The sequence below is a fragment of the Mustela lutreola genome, chromosome 5, assembly GCF_030435805.1.
Source record: "Mustela lutreola isolate mMusLut2 chromosome 5, mMusLut2.pri, whole genome shotgun sequence".
In the NCBI taxonomy this organism is placed as follows: Eukaryota; Metazoa; Chordata; class Mammalia; order Carnivora; family Mustelidae; genus Mustela; species Mustela lutreola.
In genome coordinates, this window is record NC_081294.1 from 153,676,377 (window position 1) to 153,699,212 (window position 22,836).

Sequence of the window (22,836 nt, forward strand, 5' to 3'; positions counted from 1 at the left end):
GAGCTGCATGGTCCCCATGTGGCCTGATTCTGACTTCTGACTGCCTGAGCTGTGTGACCTTGGGCAAGTCTCCTACATTTCTCTTGTGTGCCTTGGTTTCTTCATTTGTAAATGGCCCAATGAAGATGACTGCCTTAGCAGGTTGGAGTAAAGTGACGCTTGTGATTTGTTAGCAGATATCAGAATGCATTCAGTGGACCAACAGGAGACAATGTCAGGGAAACAGCTTCCTCTCTTGCATGTTACGCCAAAGTTAGGCCTTAACGAAAGTTGCACCCAGTTTCTGGAGGTCTGAGAGGGTTGACAAACAGCATAGCTGCCAAAGACTTAAGCCGCCTGTGGCCCTATGTCAGAGGCCAGTCTGGCCCAGAAGCCTCTCCCTGCAGGCAGCCGTACTTCCTGATTGTTCAGTCACCTGCTATATAAGGCGCTTCACACACCTGCTGTAATCCTGTTCTGGGATCCACCTTCCGCAGGGCAGTCTCCAGGCCAGACTCTGAAGGTGAGGGGCTGAAGCCAATGTGTGGTGGGGGGTGGTGGTCAGCTTGGGAGAAGCTGAAACCAAGAGAGGGGCATTGAGGGATGGCTGGGGTCGAAGACACTCTCATGGCTCTTGCTCCTTTTGCAGTGCTCAGGAGAAGGAAGTCTGGACAGGAGAGGTGTGTGGGCTGGGGTTTGCTCTCTGTTGTGCTGTGTCCTCCTCTTCACAGCTGCGTGGAACTTGCCTGTGTATAAAATGAAAGCAGATGTGGAAAGACTCTTTCAGAAAATATCCAATGTAGATGAGTGGGAAGGACTTTGCAACCCTTTGCAAAGATGCTACTTGTTCTTTCAACCCTTTCCAGATGCTACTTGTTCTCCATTTCTGTTTGAGGTCTCCTGCCCCAACTGCAACCTCACTGATTTTTCTCCTCAGAAGTGGTGAGCAGGACCCAGGATTTTGCCACTTCTAGGCTCTGACTCTCTTGCTGTGTGTTTCTGGGCTGGATCCCAATGTCTGTGGGCCTCCTTTTTTCTCCTGAAAATGAGGCTAATAATCAGGCTTATACCATAAGGAGAAGTGATTTATGCATCTGACATGGCTGCTGTGACCTCTTTACCTCTTTACCTCTTTACCCTCATCTCTTTCCATCCCCTTCCCTTCTCCACACTCACAGGCAGTGAAGGAGGGTGCACTGGGACTTTCTGCAGGAAGTTCGACCTCTGAGCCTCGCTACAGGGTTCCAGATGGGGAGGGGTGAGCAGGCAGGGGGGCATGCAGAATGCAATACATGGAACATCTATCAAAAGTTCCAAAGCAGACATTCTTAATTTTTCTCCTTGGATTTCTGTATGATGTGGCCCTTAGATAGGCCCCTCTGCCACCCTTGACTGAATTTGTTTCTCTTCCTTTCCACCAACCCCTAATAAGTCAACGAAGGGGTCATAGTTGCCGTGGTATATGTGGTGTGTGTGTGGTATGTTTGTGGTGCAGTGAGCTGAGAGGTGGGAGGCTGGCTGCAGCTTCTAGGTAAAGCTCCAGTCTCCCTTGGTACGTAGAGCTGTCATGGTGCCACTCAGCTTTGGAGTTGAAAAGATGCAGAATGAAGTCCCAGTTTTGGTTTATGAGGCTGGGGGACTTGGGGCAGCTTTTCTTCTCTCTCCATGGGCAGATGTCTCCCCTGCCAAGTGGGGCTATAAGCCATGCTGTGCACTGGGACTTTCTGCAGTAATGGGAATGTTCCAGAGTTGTGTTGGCAAATAGGTAGTTGCTAGCCAGGTGACTGAGAAACAGAATTTTTTTTTTTTATTCTTTCATTTCTTCAATGAGTCTAATTTTTTTAAAAAAAATTTATTTGACAGAGATCATAAGCAGGTAGAGGCAGGCAGAGAGAGAGAGGAGGAAGCAGGCTCTCCGCAGAGCAGAGAGCACGATGTGGGGCTCCATCCCAGGACCCTGGGATCATAACCTGAGTTGAAGGCAGAGGTTTTAACCCACTGAGCCACCCAGGCGCTCCTCAATGAGTCTAAATTTAAGTAGCACATGCACTTTGTGACTGCCATTTATAGGCTAAATGAGCTAACAGTCAGGAAGGACTCAGCGCAGAGCTAGAGCTTTCCCTCCACGCTGCTCTGATAGACAGGCAAGTTGAAATTCTAGGAGCTCTCATTCAGGATCCTAATTAATACAGGTAACTTAGCTTTCTGATGACAAGTGATATACCAGTTGGAAGTGTGCTGGGGCTTCTGGTTTCTTCCTGCAGGTCACGTGTGGGGCTCTGAGAGTCCCATCTGTTGGAGGCAGTGTGTGTGGTGATTAGGGGCCTGGGCCAACCCTGGCTCTAACACTTCCTAGGAACGTGATTTTGACTTTGACTGGTTTATGTGGTCTCTCCAGGACTTGATTTCCCCTCTGGAAGGAGGGTGATGCTAACAGTAGTCCCTGCTTGCTACAGTGGAGGCATTTCATGAAGTAATGAACATGAACTGTTCAGAGTCAAGTAAGTGCTCAGTAGGTGTCTACCAATTGGGGTGGTGATGACAGCAACAGAGGCCTTAAGTGAATTAGGTGACTGTGAACAGATATTAGCTAGAGAACTCCATTATGCTCTGGGAGAGGAGAGCCCAGCTTTCTTCTTGGAACCCATCCCCTGTGGGGCTGGCAATCATCTGCCTGCCTATGCTGTGTCTGAAGTGGCTGTGGGCAATGCCCATGCTGTGTTTTGTGTCTCTGTGTAGATGCTTCTGTAGGCATCCAGGACTGGGGACAACCCAGACCCTGGAGCAGGTATAATGGCAGCATGGAAACTGTGTCACAGCTCTGTGCTCCCAGCTGAGAGCGCCAATTCCTTCCGTCACGAGGATGGGCTGTGTGTGTGATGTGTGGAATTCTGACTGCAACCCTAGGGGCTGTTGTGTCCCAGCAGCCTAGCAGGCCCCCTGACTGCCTTCTTTGTGTCTCTTTAGGCATAAGGTTCTGCACTACAGTCCTCATCCTCGAGAGACACCGGGTTCTGCACCATGAAGGGCATTCTTGTTGCTGCCATCATCACAGGATTCGTGGCGGCAGCTGTAGGTGAGGGAACCCACTGACACCATTTGGGAATGAAGACCCCTTTTTGTACCTCATCAGAGTCTTCTCCCTTGGTGTTCTGGGTTCCTGTCCCATGGCCTCTATGTCAGGGTGCGGTCAGTGGAGAACATGAGACCCCTCTGAGCACACTGCCCTCAGAGAAGCTGCTCTGTGTTATGGGTCTTCCTATTGGGAAATGGTGGGGAGAAATGAATATGGGTGGCTTCATCACACAGCCTCAAATTTGGGGGATCCCAGAGGGAAGGGATGCTGTCCTGACTCTTGCCCTGAGCTGGATGTGATGCTTTGTCCAGGGTACAGTCTATAAGTGTCCCCTGAGTGTTGGCGATGCTGTCCATCTTGTCTCCCTAGAATCCCTACATTGTGTGCAGTGTAATTCATTGACAAACCCTTGTAACAACAGCATCATCACTGAGTGTCCCCCGGATGCCAATGCCAGCTGTACCAGTTTCATGACCAACTCTTCTTTAGGTGAGCCTGGGATGCCATAAACATTGTTTCTGGGATTTGCATGGGTGCAGGAGCTAGAGAGGGTGGTCAGGGAGGAAAGGAAGGCTGAGGAAGGGCCAGGCTATGCAATGAGAGAGACAAGGTGACGAAGATGCCTTCCAGAAGAAGCAGCACACAGGAGTGAGATGAGAATGCAGGGCCAAGCAGACAAGCCCTGTGGAATTGCTGCCTTTGACTGAAACCTCATTCTAGACCTATACTGGTGGGTGTGAGAAGCAGGGACAGCTCTTAGTTAAGTTGCAAAGCAGCCGATTTGCTCTGGGTACTTGCATTCTTCCATTTTTCTGCACCCTTCTTCCTCCCCTCAGTGCTCCTTCCTGTTCCAGACCCAACAGGCTTTCACCCAGTGATTTGCTGCCATGATTGTTACTTCTCTCCCAGAGCACTTAGATTTCTTATTAACTTTTATTGTAGACATTTTCAAATATGCACAAGAACGGGAAGAAGAGTGTAATCAATTGCCACGTAACCACTATCCTCTGTCAACAGCGATCAACATTCTGCCTATTTTTATGGTGGTATTTTATTTCATTTTATTTTTTTAGAAGATTTTATTTATTTATTTGAAAGAGAGAGAGAGAGAGAGATCACACAGGCTGGGGGTGGGCAGAGGTAGAGGGATAGAGACAATCATACTCCCTTCTGAGCTAGGAGCCTCACAAAGGATGATCCCAGAATCTGGAGATCACAGCCTGAGCTGAAGTCAGACAGTCAGATGCTCAACCAGCTGACACACCCAGGTATCCCTGCAGTGGTATTTTTTTTTTTTTAAAGATTTTGTTCATTTATTTGACACAGAGAGAGATAGAGATAGAGAGAGAGAGATAGAGAGATCACAAGCAGGCAGAATAGCAGGCAGAGAGAGAGGGAGAAGCTCTCTGCTGAGCCAAGAGCCCGATGCGAGGCTCGATCCCAGGACCCTGAGATCATGACCTGAGCCGAAGGCAGCGGCTTAACCCACTGAGCCACCCAGGTACCCTTGCAGTGGTATTTTAAAGCAAACTTAGATATCATGAATGTGTACCCCAAATACTTCACTATGTATCTCTGATAAGGACTTTTTTTTCTTTTTATGTAACTACTGTATCACTATATACCCAAGAAAATTAACTGTAATTCTTTAATTTCTCTTTTAGAAAGCCATCTTAGAAATGTCCCAATTGTTTCTGATGTGTTATAGTTGATGTCTTAGAATTTGGATACAAACAAAATCCTCACACAGCCTTTTGCTGTTAGGTCTACTATTTCTAATTTGTTTTATAATAGCTACCATCACCTTTGTTTTGTTCAACAGCATTGATTTGTTGGAGAAACTGGAATGTTTGTCCTATAGCTGTCCCATATTCTGGCTTTGGTTGATTTCGTCCTTGTGGTGTCACTTCTTTTTTCCCCTATTCCTGTTGTTTTCCTGTAAACTGGACCCATACGGCTCAGTAGAACTATTTTTAATAATGAAGATGTTTTTACCAATGCTGTCCTATACAGTAGCCACATGTGGGCTTTCAGCCATTTAAAATATGGTTATATGACCAAAGAGCTGAATTTTAAATAGACACATATAGCTACTGGCTACCATTCAATATCTCTGATCTAGAAGCTTGACTGTATGAAAGTTTAACATCATATTGCTTATAGGACCATCATGTCTGTTTGGCTGTTTATAGAGATGCTAAGACTGATCAGGGGGCCTTGGAATGTTGGCCTGAACCACCATTTCCAAGCTCCCCATCAGTCCTTGACCTGAAGTTTAGCCTGCATCTCTGCTAATCTCCTGCTAAAGGAAGGAACTACTTCATGGGGAAGGATTTTTCTGTTTGCCAGGAAACTCTCTCCAGTGTCTCTGAAATCACATTGAACTGAGGGTATGTTTTCTGCTGTTGCTTGAAGTAGTCGCTATTCAGGGTCTCTGCTCTTTCTGAAGCCACCTACCCAGGACTGACGGTCTGTGTTTCTCTTTGTGTAGGAGCAGCCAACATATACCAGTTCAAAGCCTGCTCTGCAGAGAACTGCAGGGAAGGCAGAGACATGGTTGAAGCCTTCACTGTCCATGTGTCCAATAACATACACTTCCACTTTGTAAGCCAGTGCTGCCAAGGAAAGGAGTGCAACGAGACCAGTGATGCTCTGGGTGGGTGCTGGCAATGTGCTACCCTTCTTCTAGCCTCCCAGCTCTATCCCTTCATTTGCCACCTCTGGTCCTCACGTTCTGGTGGACATCTCAAGTCCAAGCACTTCATTTTATACCTGGGTAATATCAACAGCTGACTTAAAACAGTTGCTTGGAAAACAAATGGGAAAATCATTACTGCTGTCATGCTTTCCTCTTTTCTCAGCATAGACAGAAATCAAAGCACTCCAAGTTGTATGGAATTAGATGCTTATTAGTATTTCTCAAACTTTGTGGCACCAGGCCCTATTTTAAGACTCTAAATCTTCAAAATTATTGAGGACTCCAGAGAAATTTGATTTATGTGAATCATACTGTCAATATTTGCAGTATTAGACATTTCAAAAATTCATAGAATTTCCAAAAATTTTAAAAATCTTTATTTAGTTTATCAAGAAATAATAAGCTCATTATATGTTAACATTCATAACATTTTTATATAGAAAAAACCGTATCTTTCAAAACAAAAAAATTAGTAAGAAGAGTGGCATTTGTTACATATTTTCTCAAAGCTCTTTAATTTCTGGCTTAATAGAAGACAACTGGGTTCTCAGATTTGCTTGTGCATTTGGTCTGTTGCAATATTTCATGTCATGTAGCCTCTAAAAAACTCAATACATTCATGAAAGAAAGAGTAAAAGAGGCAAAGAACATCTTAGTATTATCATGAAAATAACCTTGACCTTGTGGACTCCCCAGAAATGTTCTTAGGGATACCCAGGAGTTCCTGGACCACAATTTGAGAACCACTGGGCTATACCAAAGCTCTCTTTTTGGAGATGAAAACATGAGCCAAAAAGGCAAAGTTAATATGCCATAGTTATAGAGTACAGTTCATTAATAGCAGAACTGGGTCTTAGTATAATTTTGTATTAAGTAATAAATAATGGCATATGTTCATTTATTCAGAGAAAGATTTAGTAATAACTACACACCTATTGGCTAATGTGCAGAATAGTTGACTAATGTTGACATTGGTTGGTTTTAGATCAAAATATTACCTTTCCCTTCTCAGCCCAACACATCCCTTGACCACAGTTCTTAAATGAATGGTTTATATGAGGAGGTCTGAGAGATTGTGTGCTGTAACTGTTTTGATGGGACATGAGATTAGGATGACTGTTGTCTTTGTGCAATTGTCCCATTATCAAGATCTCTCTGGCCAGAATCTTTGCTTGCTTGTCCCCTTTGGTACAAGGCAGTACCATGTTCTATGTTAGACTCTTCTAAATTAATGGTTCTTATCCTACAGCTCCTCCCGTGGAAGACATGTCCAGCAACGTAGAGTGTCCTGCATGTTATGGATCTAATGAAAGTTCTTGTAATGAGCAATTCAGGAAATGTTATAAAGAAGAACGGTGTGTCAATCTAGTTGCAGAATTTAAGAATGGTACGTCCTGGGGTTTCAATTCCCTGTTACGGAACTTGAGTTGGAAACATATTACACTTGGGTAATAAGTTTGGGGTTAACAAAAGAAGGCTGGTAGAGTTTAGTAGGGGAAAAGGATAAAGTCAGAATGCCTTTGAGATAGTGAGGCTGTCGATGGAGCCTCAGGCTGGTTGCTCTCTCTACCTCCTTAGTCCAGAACCATTCTTCCTGAGCTGTCTGACTCTTGAACCCTGTTCTCCTGTGGCTTATAATCAAGTCAGGCTCATTTAAGTGCATCATGTCATTCCTGGCATTTACTTCTTTACTAGGTTGCATTGTTCTCTGTGTGCATGTGGGTTGGACTTTTATTTCCTTTTAACCCTACATTTATTTTCTCTACCGGTCACTGAGAGGTGCTGGCTTATGACAACTTGGGTCACCTCACTGAAAAAGAGTCAGAATGGGCTTTAATAGCCAACCAGTTGTTCTTTTCTACAGAAATAATTTGATAATAACCATTATGGAATAAAAATTAACCAGTATAAAATACAGATGTTATGACACAACATCTGCTTGAATACTTAAAGAATAATATAGTTATTAGTTGGGGTAAGTTAATTACTGTTAAACAGCAACCTCTAAATCATCTGGCTCTATGTAACAGATGTTTATTTCTTGCTCATATGGCAGTTTCTTGCAGGGTCCCTGGGCCTGTGTTCTTTCTATCTGGAGCCTCTGGCTCCCACCCACCCATGACTGGGCAACTCCCTACTGTATTCTGTGCCTCTCACCAGCAGGTGGGGGAAGACAGGAAGTGGAGGAAGGCAGGAAGGTTTTCATAGACAAAGCAGGAAGGCACGTACATCACTCTCTCTCACATTCTGTTGGCTGGGACCAAAATGTCACTGGAGGGTAGAAATGCAGTCTAATGGTGTTGAGTGGTCATCCAGCAGGAAAGGAAGAGACATGAAGCTAAAATGCACAGCTAGCCAGTCTCTGTCACAATATGGCTCAGAATAGTAACAGCTTAAGGGCACTAACACTCAGGTACAATTTGATTTCAACTTTTATTAATGGCAATTGTAGTACTGGAAATCCATGCTGAACTGTAATTGCAGGTTTCTCAGTGAGACCAAACATCTCAAGTATCCTGAACCTCTTTTTACTTTTTTTTAAGGTTTATATTTTTAGAACAGTTTTAAATTCACAGCAAAACCGAGAGGAAGGTAGAGAGGTTTCCCAGATACCCCTGTCCCAACACATACATACCTCCCCCACTGTCAACATTCTCCACCAAAATGGTACCTCCATGAGTCCACGAACCTATGCTGATGCATCATTATAGGGTCCCTAGTTTACTGCTTTTACCCATGGTCCATAGGGTTACTGTTTATGTTGCATATTATATGGGTTTCGACACTTGTGAGTATAATCCAGCATTATAGTATCACACCGAGTAACTTCACTGTCCTAAAAATCCTCTGTGCTCTATTAATGTCTATCCCCTGGCAACCTCTGATCTTTGTAATCTCCCCATAATTTTGCTGTTATCAGAATATTATATATTTGTAATCATACAGTATGTACCTTTTCACATTGACTTATTGCACTTAGTAATATGTATTTAAAGATTTAAAAAATTTTTAAGTCTGTAGGATGTCTACACAGCCCTGATGTTTAATTCTTTTTTTTAGTCTTTTAAAAAAATTATTTATTTATTTTCAGCATAACAATATTCATTATTTTTGCACCACACCCAGTGCTCCATGCAATCCAATACATACCCACCACCTGGCACCCCGATCTCCCACCCCACACCCCTTCAAAAGCCTCAGATTGTTTTTCAGAGTCCATAGTCTCTCATGGATCACCTCCCCTTCCAATTTCCCCCAACTCCCTTCTCCTCTCTATCTCCCCATGTCCTCCATGCTATTTGTTATGCTCCACAAATAAGTGAAACCATATGATAATTGACATTCTCTGCTTGACTTATTTCACTCAGCATCATCTCTTCCAGTCCCGTCCATGTTGCTACAAAAGTTGGGTATTCGTCCTTTCTGATGGAGGCATAATGCTCCATAGTGTATATGGACCACATCTTCCTTATCCATTCGTCCGTTGAAGGGCATCTTGATTCTTTCCAAAGTTTGGCGACCGTGGCCATTGCTGCTATAAACATTGGGGTACAGATGGCCCTTCTTTTCATGACATCTGTCTCTTTGGGGTAAATACCCAGGAGTGCAAGGGGAGGGTCATAGGGAAGTTCTATTTTCAATTTCTTGATGAATCTCCACACTATTCTCCAAAGAGGCTGCACCAACTTGCATTCCCACCAACAGTGGAAGAGGGTTCCCCTTTCTCCACATCCCTTCCAACATATGTTGTTTCCTGATTTGTTAATTTTGGCCATTCTAACTGGTGCAAGGTGATATCTCAATGTGGTTTTAATTTGAATCTCCCTGAGGGCTAGTGATGATGAACATTTTTTCATGTGTCTGATAGCCATTTGTGTGTCTTGATTGGAGAAGTGTCTGTTCATATCTTCCTCCCATTTTTTGATACATTTGCCTGTTTCGTGTGTGTTGTGTTTGAGGGGTTCGTTATAGATCCTGGATATCAACCTTTTGTCTGTACTGTCATTTGCAAATATCTTCTCCCATTCTGTGGGTTGCCTCTTTGTTTTTTTGACTGTTTCCTTTGCTGTGCAGAAGCTTCTGATTTTGATGAAGTTCCAAAAGTTCATCTTCGCTTTAGTTTCCTTTGCCTTTGGAGACATATCTTGAAAGAAGTTGCTGTGGCTGATATCGAAGAGATTACTGCCTATGTTCTCTTCTAGGATTCTGATGGATTCCTGTCTCACATTGAGGTCTTTTATCCATTTTGAGTTTATCTTTGTGTATGGTGTAAGAGAATGGTCGAGTTTCATTCTTCTACATATAGCTGTCCAGTTTTCCCAGCACCATATATTGAAGAGACTTTCTGTTTTCCACTATATATTTTTTCCTGTTTTGTCAAAGATTAATTGACCATAGAGTTGAGGGTCCATATCTGGGCTCTCTACTCTGTTCCACTGGTTTATGTGTCTGTTTTTATGCCAGTACCATGCTGTCTTGGTGATCACAGTTTTGTAATAAAGCTTGAAATTAGGTAACGTGATGCCTCCCGTTTTTTTTTTTTGTTTGTTTGTTTGTTTTGTTTTTCAACATTTCCTTAGCAATTTGGGGTCTCTTCTGATTCCATACAAATTTTTGGATTTTTTGCTCCAGCTCCTTGAAGAATACCGGTGAAATTTTGATTGGAATGGCATTAAAAGTATAGATTGCTCTAGGCAGTATAGACATTTTAACAATGTTTAATCTTCTGATCCAAGAGCATGGAATGGTCTTCTATCTTTTTGTGTCTTCTTCAGTTTCTTTCATGAGTGTTCTGTAGTTCCTCAACTACAGATCCTTTACCTCTTTGGTTAGGTTTATTCCCAAGTATCTTATGATTCTTGGTGCTATAGTAAATGGAATCGATTCTCTAATTTCCCTTTCTGTATTTTCATTGTTAGTGTATAAGGAAGCCAGTGATTTCTGTACATTGACTTTGTATCGTGCCACATTGCTGAATTGCTCTATGAGTTCTAGTAGTTTGGGGGTGGAGTCTTTTGGATTTCCATATAAGGAATCATGTCATCTGCGAAGAGAGAGAGTTTGGCTTCTTCATTAACAATTTGGATACCTTTTATTTCTCTTTGTTGTCTGATTGCTGTTGCTAGGACTTCTAATACTATATTGAACAAGAGTGGTGAGAGTGGGCATCCTTGTTGTGTTCCTGATCTCAACGGGAAGGCTGCAAGCTTTTCCCATTGAGGATGATATTTGCTGTGGGTCTTTCATAGATAGATTTGATGAAGTTCAGGAATGTTCCCTCTATCCCTATACTTTGAAGCGTTTTTATCAAGAACGAATGCTGGATTTTGTCAAATGCTTTTTCTGCATCTATTGAGAGGACCATGTGGCTCTTCTCTCTTCTCATATTAATTTGTTCTATCACATTGATTGATTTGCGAATGTTGAACCATCCTTGTAGCCCAGGGATGAATCCCACCTGATCATGGTGGATAATCTTTTTAATGTGCTGTTGGATCCTGCTTGCTAGGATCTTGTTGAGAATCTTAGCGTCCATATTTATCAGTGATATTGGTCTGAAATTCTCCTTTTGGTAGGGTGTTTGCCTGGTTTGGGGATCTGGGTAATGCTTGCTTCATAGAAAGAGTCATGAAGTTTTCCTTCTGCTTCAATTTTTTGTAACACTTCAGGAGAATAGGTGTTATTTCTTCTTTGAAAGTTTGGTAGAATTCCCCAGGGAATCCGTCAGGTCCTGGGCTCTTGTTTTTTGAAAGGTTTTTGATCACTGCTTCAATCTCGTTACTAGATATATGTCTATTCAAGTTGTCAATTTCTTCCAGGTTCCATTTTGGGAGTTTATACTTTTCCGGGAATGCATCCATTTCATCTAGGTTGCTTAGCTTATTGGAATATAACTGTTGATAATAACTTCTGATGATTGTTTCTACTTCCTTGGTGTTCGTTGTGATCTCTCCCTTTTCATTCATAATTTTATGAATTTGGGCTTTATTTCTTTTCTTTTGGATTAGTGTGGCCAATCAATCTTATTGATTCTTTCAAAAAACCAGCTTCTAGTTTCATTGATACGTTCTACTGTGTCTCTGGTTTCTACCTCATTGATCTCAGCTCTAATCTTGATGATTTCCCTTCTTATGTGTGGAGTTGGTTTGATTTGTTGTTGATTATCCAGTTCTTTAAGGTATAGAGACAGCTGGTGTATTCTGTATTTTTCAATTTTTTTGAGGGAGGCTTGGATGGCTATGTGTTTCCCCCTTAGGACTGCCTTTGCTGTATCCCATAGGTTTTGGACCGAAGTGTCTTCATTCTCATTAGTTTCCATGAATTGTTTCAGTTCTTTGATCTCCTGGTTCATCCAAGCATTCTTAAGCAAGGTGGTCTTTAGCTTCCTGGTGTTTGTGTTCCTTTGGAACCTTTCCTTGTGATTGAGTTTCAAAGCATTGTGATCTGAGAATATGCAGGGAATAATCTCAGTCTTTTGGTGTCAGTTGAGTCCTGATTTGTGACCCAGTACATGATCTATTCTGGAGAAGGTTCCATGTGCACTTGAGAAGAATGAGTATTCTGTTGTTTTAGGGTGCAATGTTCTGTATATATCTATGAGGTCCATCTGGTCCAATGTGTCATTCAATGCTCTTGTTTCTTTATTGATTTTCTGCTTCGATGATCTATTTCTGAGAGAGGCGTGTTAAGATCTCCTACTATTAATGTATTCATATCAATATGACTCTTTATCTTGATTAACAGTTTTCTTCTGTAATTGGCTGCTCCCATATTGGGGGCTTAGATATTTGCAATTGTTAGATCATCTTGGTGGATAGTCCCTTTAAGAATGATGTAGTGTCCTTCTGTATCTCTGGCTACAGTCTTTAGTCTAAAATCTAATTTATCTGACATGAGAATCACTACCCCGGCCTTCTTTTGAGGCCCGTTGGCATGAAAGATGCTTCTCTATCCCTTCACTTTCAGTCTGGGTGTATCTTTAGGTTCAAAATGGGTCTCTTGTAGAGAGCTTATGGATGGTTCTGTTGTTTTATCCAATCTGCAACCCTGTGCCTTTTTATGGGCACTTTTAGGCCATTCACATTTAGAGTGATTATTGATATGTTTTTATTGACATCGTGTTACCTTTGAAGTCTTTCTTTCTGTAGATTGTCTCTATATTTCTATTCAATGCTATTCTTGGGTTTTTTCCTCTTTTATAGAATGCCCCTTAATATTTCCTGCAGTGTCGGCTTGGTGGTTGCATAGTGTTTTAAGCCTTGCCGGTGTTGGAAACTCTTTATCTCTCCATCCATTTTCAATGTCCGTCTTGCTGGATAAAGTATTCTTGGCTGTATGTTCTTCTCATTTAGTGCCCTGAATATGTCTTGCCAGCCTTTTCTGGCTTACCACGTCTCTGTGGACAGGTCTGACATTATTTTGATGGGCTTTCCTCTGTACATAAGGAGCTCTTTGTCCTAGCAGCTTTCAAGAGATTATACCTACAATTATGATTCCTCAATTTGACTATTAGGTGTTGTGATTTTTTTTGGAATGTATAATCTTGGGTGGAGACCGTTCAGCCTCTAGTCCATGAACGCTGGTTCCATTTGTGAGATTGGGAAAATGTTCATGAAGAACTTGTTCTACTATATCTTCTAGACTTCTTTCTTTATCCTCCCCTTCAGGGATTCCAGTAATTCTGACATTGGAACGTTTCATGGCATCATTTATTTCCCTGATTGTGTTTTTGTGGTTTCTAAGCTCTTTGTTCCAGGCTTCCTCCTGATCCTTTCTCTCTATCTGTTTGTCCTCCAGATCACTAATTCTATCTTCTGTCTCAGTTACCCTAGCCTTGAGAGAATTTAGATTAGATTGGAACTCATTGAGAGCATTGTGAAGTTCATCCCTGGTAGCTTTCAGCTCAGCCCTAACATTATGAATATCCTGTGTGGTCACTTTCATTTTGGCCCTAATCAATTCCGTTTGGTCATCCATGGCTTTCTCCAACCTAGCTATTGCCTGGATAGTTGTTAGCCTGAATTCTTTTTCCCACATATTGTCTATGTTGATAGCCATTAGCTCTGTTGCAGAAGGCCCATCCTCTGTATTTTTCTTCTGTTTTGCATTCCTCCTCCTAGTCATTTTGGTGAGAGATGACTGAAGGAATGTAGCTGGTTGTATTGACCGTGGTGCAGTCAGGGTGCACCCTGGAATGCTTCTGAGCAATCAGGATTCCCCACCCAAATGAGAGAAAAAAGAAAAGAAAAAGAAAAATAGAGAGAGAGAGAGAGAGAGAGAGAGATACACGGTAGAACGGGAAGATAAAAGAGAAGTTTCAGCCCAAATGGGCCCCAAGGTAAGATTTATGAAGTATACAAACAAAAACAAACAAAATGACTGATAAAAGTATATGACAAGAGAAAATTTTCTCTTGTCATATACTTTTATCAGTCATTTTGTTTGTTTTTGTTTGTATACTTCATAAATTTTTTTCAAATATTCATATTGAATATTTTTTTTCAAATAAAGGAAGAACCTCATCAAAAAGAACCCCACGTGTAAGATTTATATACTATCAGGACAAACACAAAAACACAGTAACACTGCCACTGGTGTCTTCTGCCTCTGTAGAGATCCAGACGTGTATAATTCTGATCTCAGGCTGATTTCATGGGTGATTGGATTTCTTTGGTAGGTAATGAGCTCACTTTAGGGTACAGGTTGAAAAGTGCCTCCTCCTACTTACCTGCCATCTTGTGCCCCCTCTGATGTTTAATTCTTAAGCTATATGTGAGGAGAACAATAACATCAGAAAGACTCTCTTTCTGCTCACTTTGTTCCCAGGTGTCTTTTGATGCCAAGGGTGGGATTTTTAAAAAATCCGTAAAATTTGACTTAGTCTGAAAGCCAGACAGATCAAAGCCATCATACATGTAGGGCTTTTTTCTTTGTTGTTTTTTTTTTTTTCCCCCAGGGTCACTTTTCCCCCCAATACTATAGATATGTGCCAAATAGCACACTTTTCTAGCTTGCTGTAATTCAATCTCCAGCACTGCTATTTTCTACAAAAAAGGACTTAATTGTTTTCTTCAAATGGATTTGGAGATTTCTCTTTCCTTTTCAGAGCAAGTTTATAGCCCTTCTGATAAGTAGCTAGTCCCATCCTCCAGTTCATTCCTTCCCTGTGAACTGCATGTCCTCCAGGCCTGTTGAAGTTGTAGCCAACAGAGCAATACTGACATATAGTAGGAGCTCAATAAAGGTAGTGCAGTCACATTTTTGTTTGCACATTCTCTTGTCCTTTTCCTAGGATTTGCACCTTAAAAAAGAGTTAAACACAATATTATTCAGATTTAGAATTAAGATCACCTCCAGATATTTTTTCCTTCTCAGAGAAAACTCAGGTCCAGAGAAGAGTGGGGATGGAGAGCAGAGCCTGGAGGAGGGGAGTCTGGGAGGATTCTTTCCTGGATTGAGAGCACAGGGCCCTAGGGTGTCTGAGCCCATCCCTGGATTTTATCACCTGCCAGCTCTTCAGGAAAACATTGGAGACATGAGAGCCAGGCCTATTTCTGGCCTTCATCTGTGAGGTCAGGCTTCCATCCATGTTCTGGAGCCTCAGTTTCTTTCGGGTTTAGGTGCAGGAGGGTGTCTGGGCTCTGACCTTCATGGTTCCTCTGCCATTACCATTTGGTGTTTTTGATCCTGGGCTCCTTCCTCCAAGCTCCTGTTTTAGGACCAAACCTAAAACAGATTGCTGAGAGACCTGCAGAGGAAGGGTGAGAGGGCAGTGAAGTCCTTATCATCTTCATTGCATTCACAGAGACTAAGAAGTTCTTGCTGAGGGGCTGTTCCAACATCAGCAACTCCACCTGTCAGTTCCTGTCTGCTGAGAACCGGACAGTTGGAGGAGTCATCTTCCGAAAGTTCGAGTGTGTAGACAGTGCTAACTCCTCCTCAACTGCAATTCCCAACCCAACCCTGACCACCCCTCTTGCCAGCAGCTCCAATGCCTCCTCAGCACCCACCTCCAATGAGCCCACCACTCCAGACACTGGCTCCAAAGTCTCCTTCACCCCTGCGGCCCTTGCCAGCCTCCTCCTGCTGGGGCTGCTGATCTGAGGTTCATCCGCTGCTGATCTGAGGCTCATCCTGCCCTCAGTTGCTTCACCTTTCCCCTATTTAACTCCTCAGTAAATAGCAGCCACAGCCCTCCAGGCAAAGCCCTGTAACAGCTGCATTTTTCTGCATTATTAAAGCACTGTTCACTGGCTGTCCTCATAGGTTCCTTTGCATCAATTCCTAGTTCCTTTGCATCAATTTCTAGTTCCTTGCATTAAAATCTGTGGGCTCCTAGGACATCCCTAGTCCCCGTCCAGCTTGAGATTGAGAAACACAGCTTTCACTTTGTTGGCACTTTCTGCCTGCAGCCCTGACTTCTGGGGACTTATCTGCCACCATCCCCACCCACACACTGAGCGAGTGCCCAGACATGCCTGTAATGTCTTGTGTTGTCCCTAGCACAGATATCTGTCCCTTCAGTGATTGTCCAGGCTCTGGTCACAGGCCCATAGTGACATAGTCCACAGGACCCAAAGATGGGTGCAGAGGGGTTGCAGAAACCTGGCCAACTCCCCTGCCTAACCTCCCAGGCAGAGACATAATGCTGTTGGTGCTCAGGCTGACCAGGTATCTTATAGCCTTGTACAGAATGGAACATAGCTATGGAGCCCCAGTCCCTCTTCTCAGAGAACCTATAATCAAAGGCAGAGTTTTTGACTCCATGTCCGATACCCAGGGAGCAAGAAAGCTGTTCAATACCATATGCAAAGAAGTCCAGGTTTGGCAAATAAGCTGGGTCTTGAGCTGGACGCGGGAGAATGGCATTTTCTGTAATAAAAAATTTTAAAGGTGTAAACCAGTGTATGTCTTTGTTGTCTAGACCTACTAACAATACATCAAGAGCAAAGCCACCAGAAAGGCAAACTGGTGGTAGTTCATCATCACATTCATTCTTTTTTTAATCAATTAATTAACATGCAATGTATTATTAGTTTCAGAGATAGAGTTTAGTGATTAATCGGTTGCATATAACACCCAGTGCTCATTACATCACATTCCCTCCTTAACGTCCATCACCCAGTTACCCCATTCCCCCACCACTTTCCCTTCAGCAACCTCAGTTTCCTATAGTTAAGAATCTCTTATGGTTTGTCTCTGCCTCTGATTTTGTCTCATTTTATTCTTATTTATGTATTTATTTTAGCTTTTTATTTCAAGGTAATTTTAGACTTACTAAAAAGTTGCAAAAATAGCACAGAGAATTCTAGAAACCCCCTTGTTAGGTCCGTAATCAAAGGAGCAAGATAGATACAAAGCAAAGGTCAAGCAAAGCTTTATTTGTGCCAAGCATTGAGAACCAAACTGACCAGTTGAGGCCATCTCTTACAAAGAGGCGACCCCTCCCAGCCTCACAGGCTAACGTTTATAGAGCAAAGGCCATGTGGTTGAGCCTGGCCACACACAGATGGCCAATGAGATTGCAACACACAGAAAAAACTGCACAGTCATGCTAGGTCACACACGGGTGGCCAATTGAATTTCAATTTACCCTAGTAGATATTTAAATTATCCTATCACTTTGGTCAGAATTGGCTCCCAAAAGGCAGGACCCACATTTCTTGGTAGCTAGGGAGACAGTATGCATGCCCCATGGATTGGATGTCTCCACCTGGCCTGACCTGCCTTGTATTTGGGCTTTGTTACCTGGGACTGGTTTCCTGGACTTGTTTTTAAGTAAGTTCCCTGGGGGGGAGGGGGTCAGTTTAAGTTTTACTGCATAAACAACAACAGGTTGATTTAAACAAAATCACTATTTAACTGGATGGAATCGCTCTGGCTAAATAGGCCCTTACACCCCTCATCCACCTTTCTTTCAAGTTTGCATGTTACATAATATGCTACAGTTACTGAAACCAAGAAATTAGCATTAACACAGTATTATTAACTAATAGATCTTCACCAACTTTCACTAATATCATTTTTCTGGTCTAGGATCCAACTTTTTGCATTTAATTGCTATATTTATTCAAGCTTCCACAATCTGTGAAAGTTCTGGAGTTTTTCCTTTACTGGTCAGTTATTTCCCAGAATGTCCTTCAATTTGAGTTTACCTGAAGTTTTGTCATTACAAGATTGACATTATGCATTTTCAACAAGAATCCTACAGAAGTAGTGTGTCTTCAAACTGAGGGTTGCTGGAAGGGAGAGGGGTGGGAGGACAGGGTGGCTGGGTGATGGACATTGGGGAGGGTATATGTTATGGTGAGTGCTGTGGATTGTGTAAGACTGATGAATCACAGAGCTGTACACCTGGGGCAAATAATACATTATATGTTAATAATAATAATAAAAAAATAACATGTTTTTCTCGGTGGGTCTCAGTGGGTCTTACCACTGTTGATGTGTTATATCGCTGCTGTTATTTAACCTTGCTTGCTTGTTGAAGTGGCATATTCCAGGTTTCTCCAGTGTAAAATTATATTTTTCCCCTTGTCATTAATAATAGGCTATGTTGTGCTGCTATAACAAATAAATCTTAGTCAAAAAATTTTTTTTAAAGATTTTATTTATTTATTTGACAGAAATCACAAGTAGATGGAGAGGCAGGCAGAGAGAGAGAGAGAGGGAAGCAGGCTCCCCATTGAGCAGAGAGCCTGACGCGGGACTCGATCCCAGGACCCCGAGATCATGACCTGAGCTGAAGGCAGCGGCTTAACCCACTGAGCCACCCAGGCGCCCCAGTCAAAAAATTTTTAAATATAAGCAAAAGGATTTAATTCAATGATAGTTCATTTCTCAGTTATTTAAACCTCTACAGATATTCCTGACTGGGCAACTATCCTGGGAAGCTATCCTCTGAGACTGAAAAAGAAACCAGGATCCTTTTATCTCATGGTTCCCCCATGCCATGGAACTCTTGGGCTCTCAGTGAAGTGTTCTGTGGCTAGCCGGCTGACAGGTGGAGAGACAGAGGGAGCCCAGAGGTCTACACAGCATGCTCTGGGACAAGCCCTGGCAGAGGCATCCATCACTTATGCCCATACCATTGGCTAGAACTGAATTACATGACCTGGGAGGAAGTAGTTCATCCACAGGTACTTTCAAGACTTAGCCTCAGAGGCAATATGACTCAATGGTCAAGGTCATGACCTCTAGAGCCAAGGAATATGGCTTCAAATTTCAGCCCTGGAACATTGGGCAACAGATATCACCTTTCTGTGCCTGCACTGAAGGATAGTTAACGCCTGTCACATGTGTTTGTGAGAGTGGCCAACATAGTTCTTCTTGGTAATGAGCAAAAACCAACCATTAGTAAATTACTCCAGTTTGAAACTGGCTCCCGCACATACTTTAGGGAGGGGAGAACCATCAGAAATGGTGATGTGGAAGGCATATACCTGGCCTGTATCCCTCAAACCATGCTGATCTCACTGCTTCCATGTCCAAGGATTCCCTCTCTCATTTCACCCCTCCCTACACACTTCATTGCTGCTGTCACCCTATAGACCAGAAGTGGCCCTATAGACCATAGCATAGAAGGGCCCCAGAAGTGGCCCTATAGACCATATCAAGGGTCATTTTCAACTTCTACATGGCTGTCTACTCCAGGCAGACAAGACCACCACCATAGCTTTCTGTTCCTAGAAACCCCTGGAATCCCCCATGCTCAGCATTGATGTGAGGAAGCAGTGGTAATTTTGGTGAACTGCAGAATCACTCAGGATGGAATGGAAATGGAATGGAAACCAGGGTGCTGAGAATTGGGATGGAGACTGGAGAAGGGCCGCATCCCAGGAGGTCTCTGCATGTTGCAAGGACTCTGGCTTTAGACAGAGAAGTGAGCAGAGCCATAGCATGAGCATATGAGTAGGAGTGGGGTTAAGTTTCCATTCTGGGAGCCGCTCTCAGACTGCCAGGTATAGGTGGAAAGACAGAAGAATGATAGGACAAGGAGGATATTTAAACAGAGAAGTAGTGGGAACCTGCCCAGGCAGATGCTCTGTTATCCTCCTATAATTAAAGTAATTCAAACCCTAGAAATGCACTTCAATTTGCACTTATGGCTCCTGACTCCTCATCCATGATAGGGAAGAGAGCTAAGCACCACTTGTGCTCAATGTCTATGTTACTTTCCCTAGTTGTGCATGCTTAATTCCAGACACTTGTCCTCTGGACCAGGTCTTGGGCTCCCCACTGAGATAAAGCCCTTCCCTGCCAATTCTTCCATAGTCCTGGTCTAGGCTCTAGGATAAACCCTTATATCTGAGAAGTTCCACACAATTTTACACTCACAGCTAGACTAATCACAAATCACTGCCTTGTCTTTCGAAGCACTTTACAGTTTGTAAAGCATTTTTTGCCCAGGTTATTTTATTTATTTATTTAATTTGATTTATTTTATGCCCAGGTATGACTTACATATAATAAAATGAATGCATGCAGACTGAATTTTGTTAAACATGCGCACTCCTCTAGTAAAGATACAAGTGTTCCTCCAGCCCCTTGCGCTCCTCTAGGATCCCTTGTAGTCTGTTCTACAAGCACCAGACATCTACCTGCATCTCCACTGTCCCCTCCATTAAGTGGTAGTAAACTCTTCCGCTCACATTCCATTGAGCTGAGCAGTTAGTAACCACCTGGATGCAAGGCAATGACCCCTGGTTGGGGGTGTGAACTATTCCTAACAACTCTGCACCATGGAAGGGGGAAGTCACAGGGCTTTTCCCACCAAATTCCAATCCCTTCCATCTACTCAGCGCTTTGACTATGAAGACAGAAGGAGGGTGTGGGTTCTCTTCTTTGTGGGCTGGTTGTAGCACCTCTTGCTGAATTATGATCTGAACTAACTCTCCAAATACTTGATCCAAAATATGAACTGAACTAAAGCTAAAACCACTAATCACTGTAAATCTCATCAATGTTCATTTTTTTTTATCATGAAAAAACTGTATTTAGATTTAGCCAGCTGGACTCAGTTTAGATGATCCCAATTTTGTTGGCAACATCCAAAGCATCATAGTCAGGGGCCAGCTGAACGTATGCCTTCTTCTCTCCATCAGGCCTGATTAAGGTGTTGACCTTGGCTACATCAATGTCATAGAGCTTCTTCACAGCTTGTTTGATCTGTTGCTTGTTGGCCTTGACATCCACAATGAACACAAGTGTGTTGTTGTCTTCTATTTTCTTCATGGCTGACTCAGTAGTCAGGGGGAACTTGATGATGGCATAGTGGTCAAGCTTGTTTCTCCTAGGGGCACTTTTTCGAGGGTATTTGGGTTGCCTTCGGAGACACAGAGTCTTGGGTCGTCAGAACGTAGGTGATGTGCGGATCTTCTTTTGTGACTGTGGACACCTTTCAGCACCACTTTCTTGGCTTTCAAAGCCTTTGCTTTGGCTTCGGCTTTGGGAGGGGCAGGGGCTTCCTTCTTAGCTTTCGGCACCATCTTCGTAAAAGGGCTCAATGTTCATTTTTAACTGGATGAGTGAATATGCTCCAGGAGGATGTGAGAGGGATGCTGGTCTTGAGATGTTCTGCAAGTGTCTTAAGCAACTGTGTGTAATTGTAGATCTGAACATCAGAGTGAAGAAGGTTAAGGAAAGGGAAGTCTCTGGCAGGATGAGTAGTGGGCTCACAGTGTGGTTGCTCTAAGGCTGGAGGGACCAGCTACTTCATCCAAGTGATTCCAGACATTCTTATGTTCCCAAAAGTGCTGTCACTAGCAAAGTTAACAAGAGATATAAGGCTTCAAGTGCAGTGTCTCAGGAAAAGGGAAGAAGAGCAACCAGTTAGAATTTTGGTGCCAGGGACACACAGTGGATCATTACCAGAAGTGTTTTGTTTTTGTTTTTGTAAAGATTGATCAATTTGGGGCACCTGGGTGGCTCAGTTGTTAAGTGTCTGCCTTTGGATTGGGTTATGATCCCAGGCTCCTGGGATCGAATCCCTCTTTAGGCTCCCTGCCCAGCAGGAAGCCTGCTTCTTCCTCTCCCTCTGCACCTCCTTGTGTTCTCTCTCTCACTGTGTCTCTCTCTGTCAAACAAATAAACAAAATCTTTAAAAAAAATATTGATCGATTTTAGTGAGAAAGAGCATGTGGCAAGTGGGGGATGAGGTGGAGGAAGAGGGAGAGGGAAAAACTCAAGCAGACTCCTCACTAAGGCTGAAACCTGATGCAGGGCTCAATCTCATGACCCTGAGATCATGATTTGAGCCAAAATCAATAGTTGAACGCTTAACCGACTGAGCTACCCAGGTGCCCGAGAAGTGTTTTTTTTTTTTTTTCTTTTTTAAGGTTTTTTTTAAAATTTATTTTTTATTTTCAGCATAACAGTATTCATTATGTTTGCACCACACCCAGTGCTCCATGCAACCCGTGCCCTCTATAATACCCACCACCTGGTACCCCGACCTCCCACCCCCCCGCCCCTTCAAAACCCTCAGATTGTTTTTTGAAGTGGAGGGGGCTTCCATTGCTCCTTGAACATCAAGCTTTAAGCAGGAGGTAGGTTCTGAACCCTTATTGGGTATGCTACCTGGAGGGAGGGCTCCTGAGAAGACTAAACCAGAAGATGGTTGAGAAAATTGGGAAGGATCTGTGAGGGAGGAAGAGAAGGAGACTAAAGGAAGACTAAGGAAGAGAAGGAGAGCCCCTATGACACATCAACAATCCATGCACATCAGGCTCAGGTGTAGGTCCAGACCCAGGACAACTTTTATTTTATTTTATTTTTTTAATTTTTAAAAATTTATTCATTCCTTCATTTATTCATTTATTTATTTTTGAGGATTTATTCTTATTTATTTTTGGCATAACAGTATTCATTATTTTTTCACCACACCCAGTGCTCCATGCAATACGTGCCCTCTGTAATACCCACCACCTGATACCCCAACCTCCCACCCACCCACCAATTCAAACCCCTCAGATTGTTTTTTAGAGTCCATAGTCTTTCATGGTTCACCTCCCCTTCCAATTTCCCTCAACTCCCTTCTCCTCTCCATCTCCCCGTGTCCTCCATGCTATTTGTTATGCTCCAC

The 22,836-nt window shown here is 42.9% G+C and overlaps 1 protein-coding gene across 2 annotated transcripts; it reads left to right on the forward strand.

The window, feature by feature from the left end:
* Positions 1-352: 352 nt before the first annotated feature.
* Positions 353-16,653, forward strand: LYPD8 (LY6/PLAUR domain containing 8). Of its 2 annotated transcripts, XM_059176028.1 has the most exons (7): positions 452-502; positions 2,378-2,480; positions 2,947-3,055; positions 3,425-3,544; positions 5,547-5,711; positions 7,003-7,140; positions 15,559-16,653. In XM_059176028.1, the coding sequence occupies exons 3-7, from the start codon at positions 3,001-3,003 to the stop codon at positions 15,855-15,857; spliced, it is 777 nt and encodes a 258-aa protein (XP_059032011.1). In that variant the 5' UTR covers positions 452-502; positions 2,378-2,480; positions 2,947-3,000; the 3' UTR covers positions 15,858-16,653. The 2 variants fall into 2 exon arrangements, with proteins under 2 accessions (XP_059032010.1, XP_059032011.1); XM_059176027.1 differs by lacking the exon at positions 2,378-2,480 and having other exon boundaries at positions 353-502.
* Positions 16,654-22,836: the final 6,183 nt, after the last annotated feature.

What these genes read in the sequence shown, in the direction of transcription:
- LYPD8 (XM_059176027.1), top strand. Translation starts at nt 3,001, where the DNA reads ATGAAGGGCATTCTTGTTGCTGCCATCATCACAGGATTCGTGGCGGCA. An exon ending in ATTCGTGGCGGCAGCTGTAG is followed by an intron (nt 3,056 to 3,424) that starts GTGAGGGAACCC and finishes TTGTCTCCCTAG; the next exon opens with AATCCCTACATTGTGTGCAG. An exon ending in AGTTGCAGAATTTAAGAATG is followed by an intron (nt 7,141 to 15,558) that starts GTACGTCCTGGG and finishes TTGCATTCACAG; the next exon opens with AGACTAAGAAGTTCTTGCTG.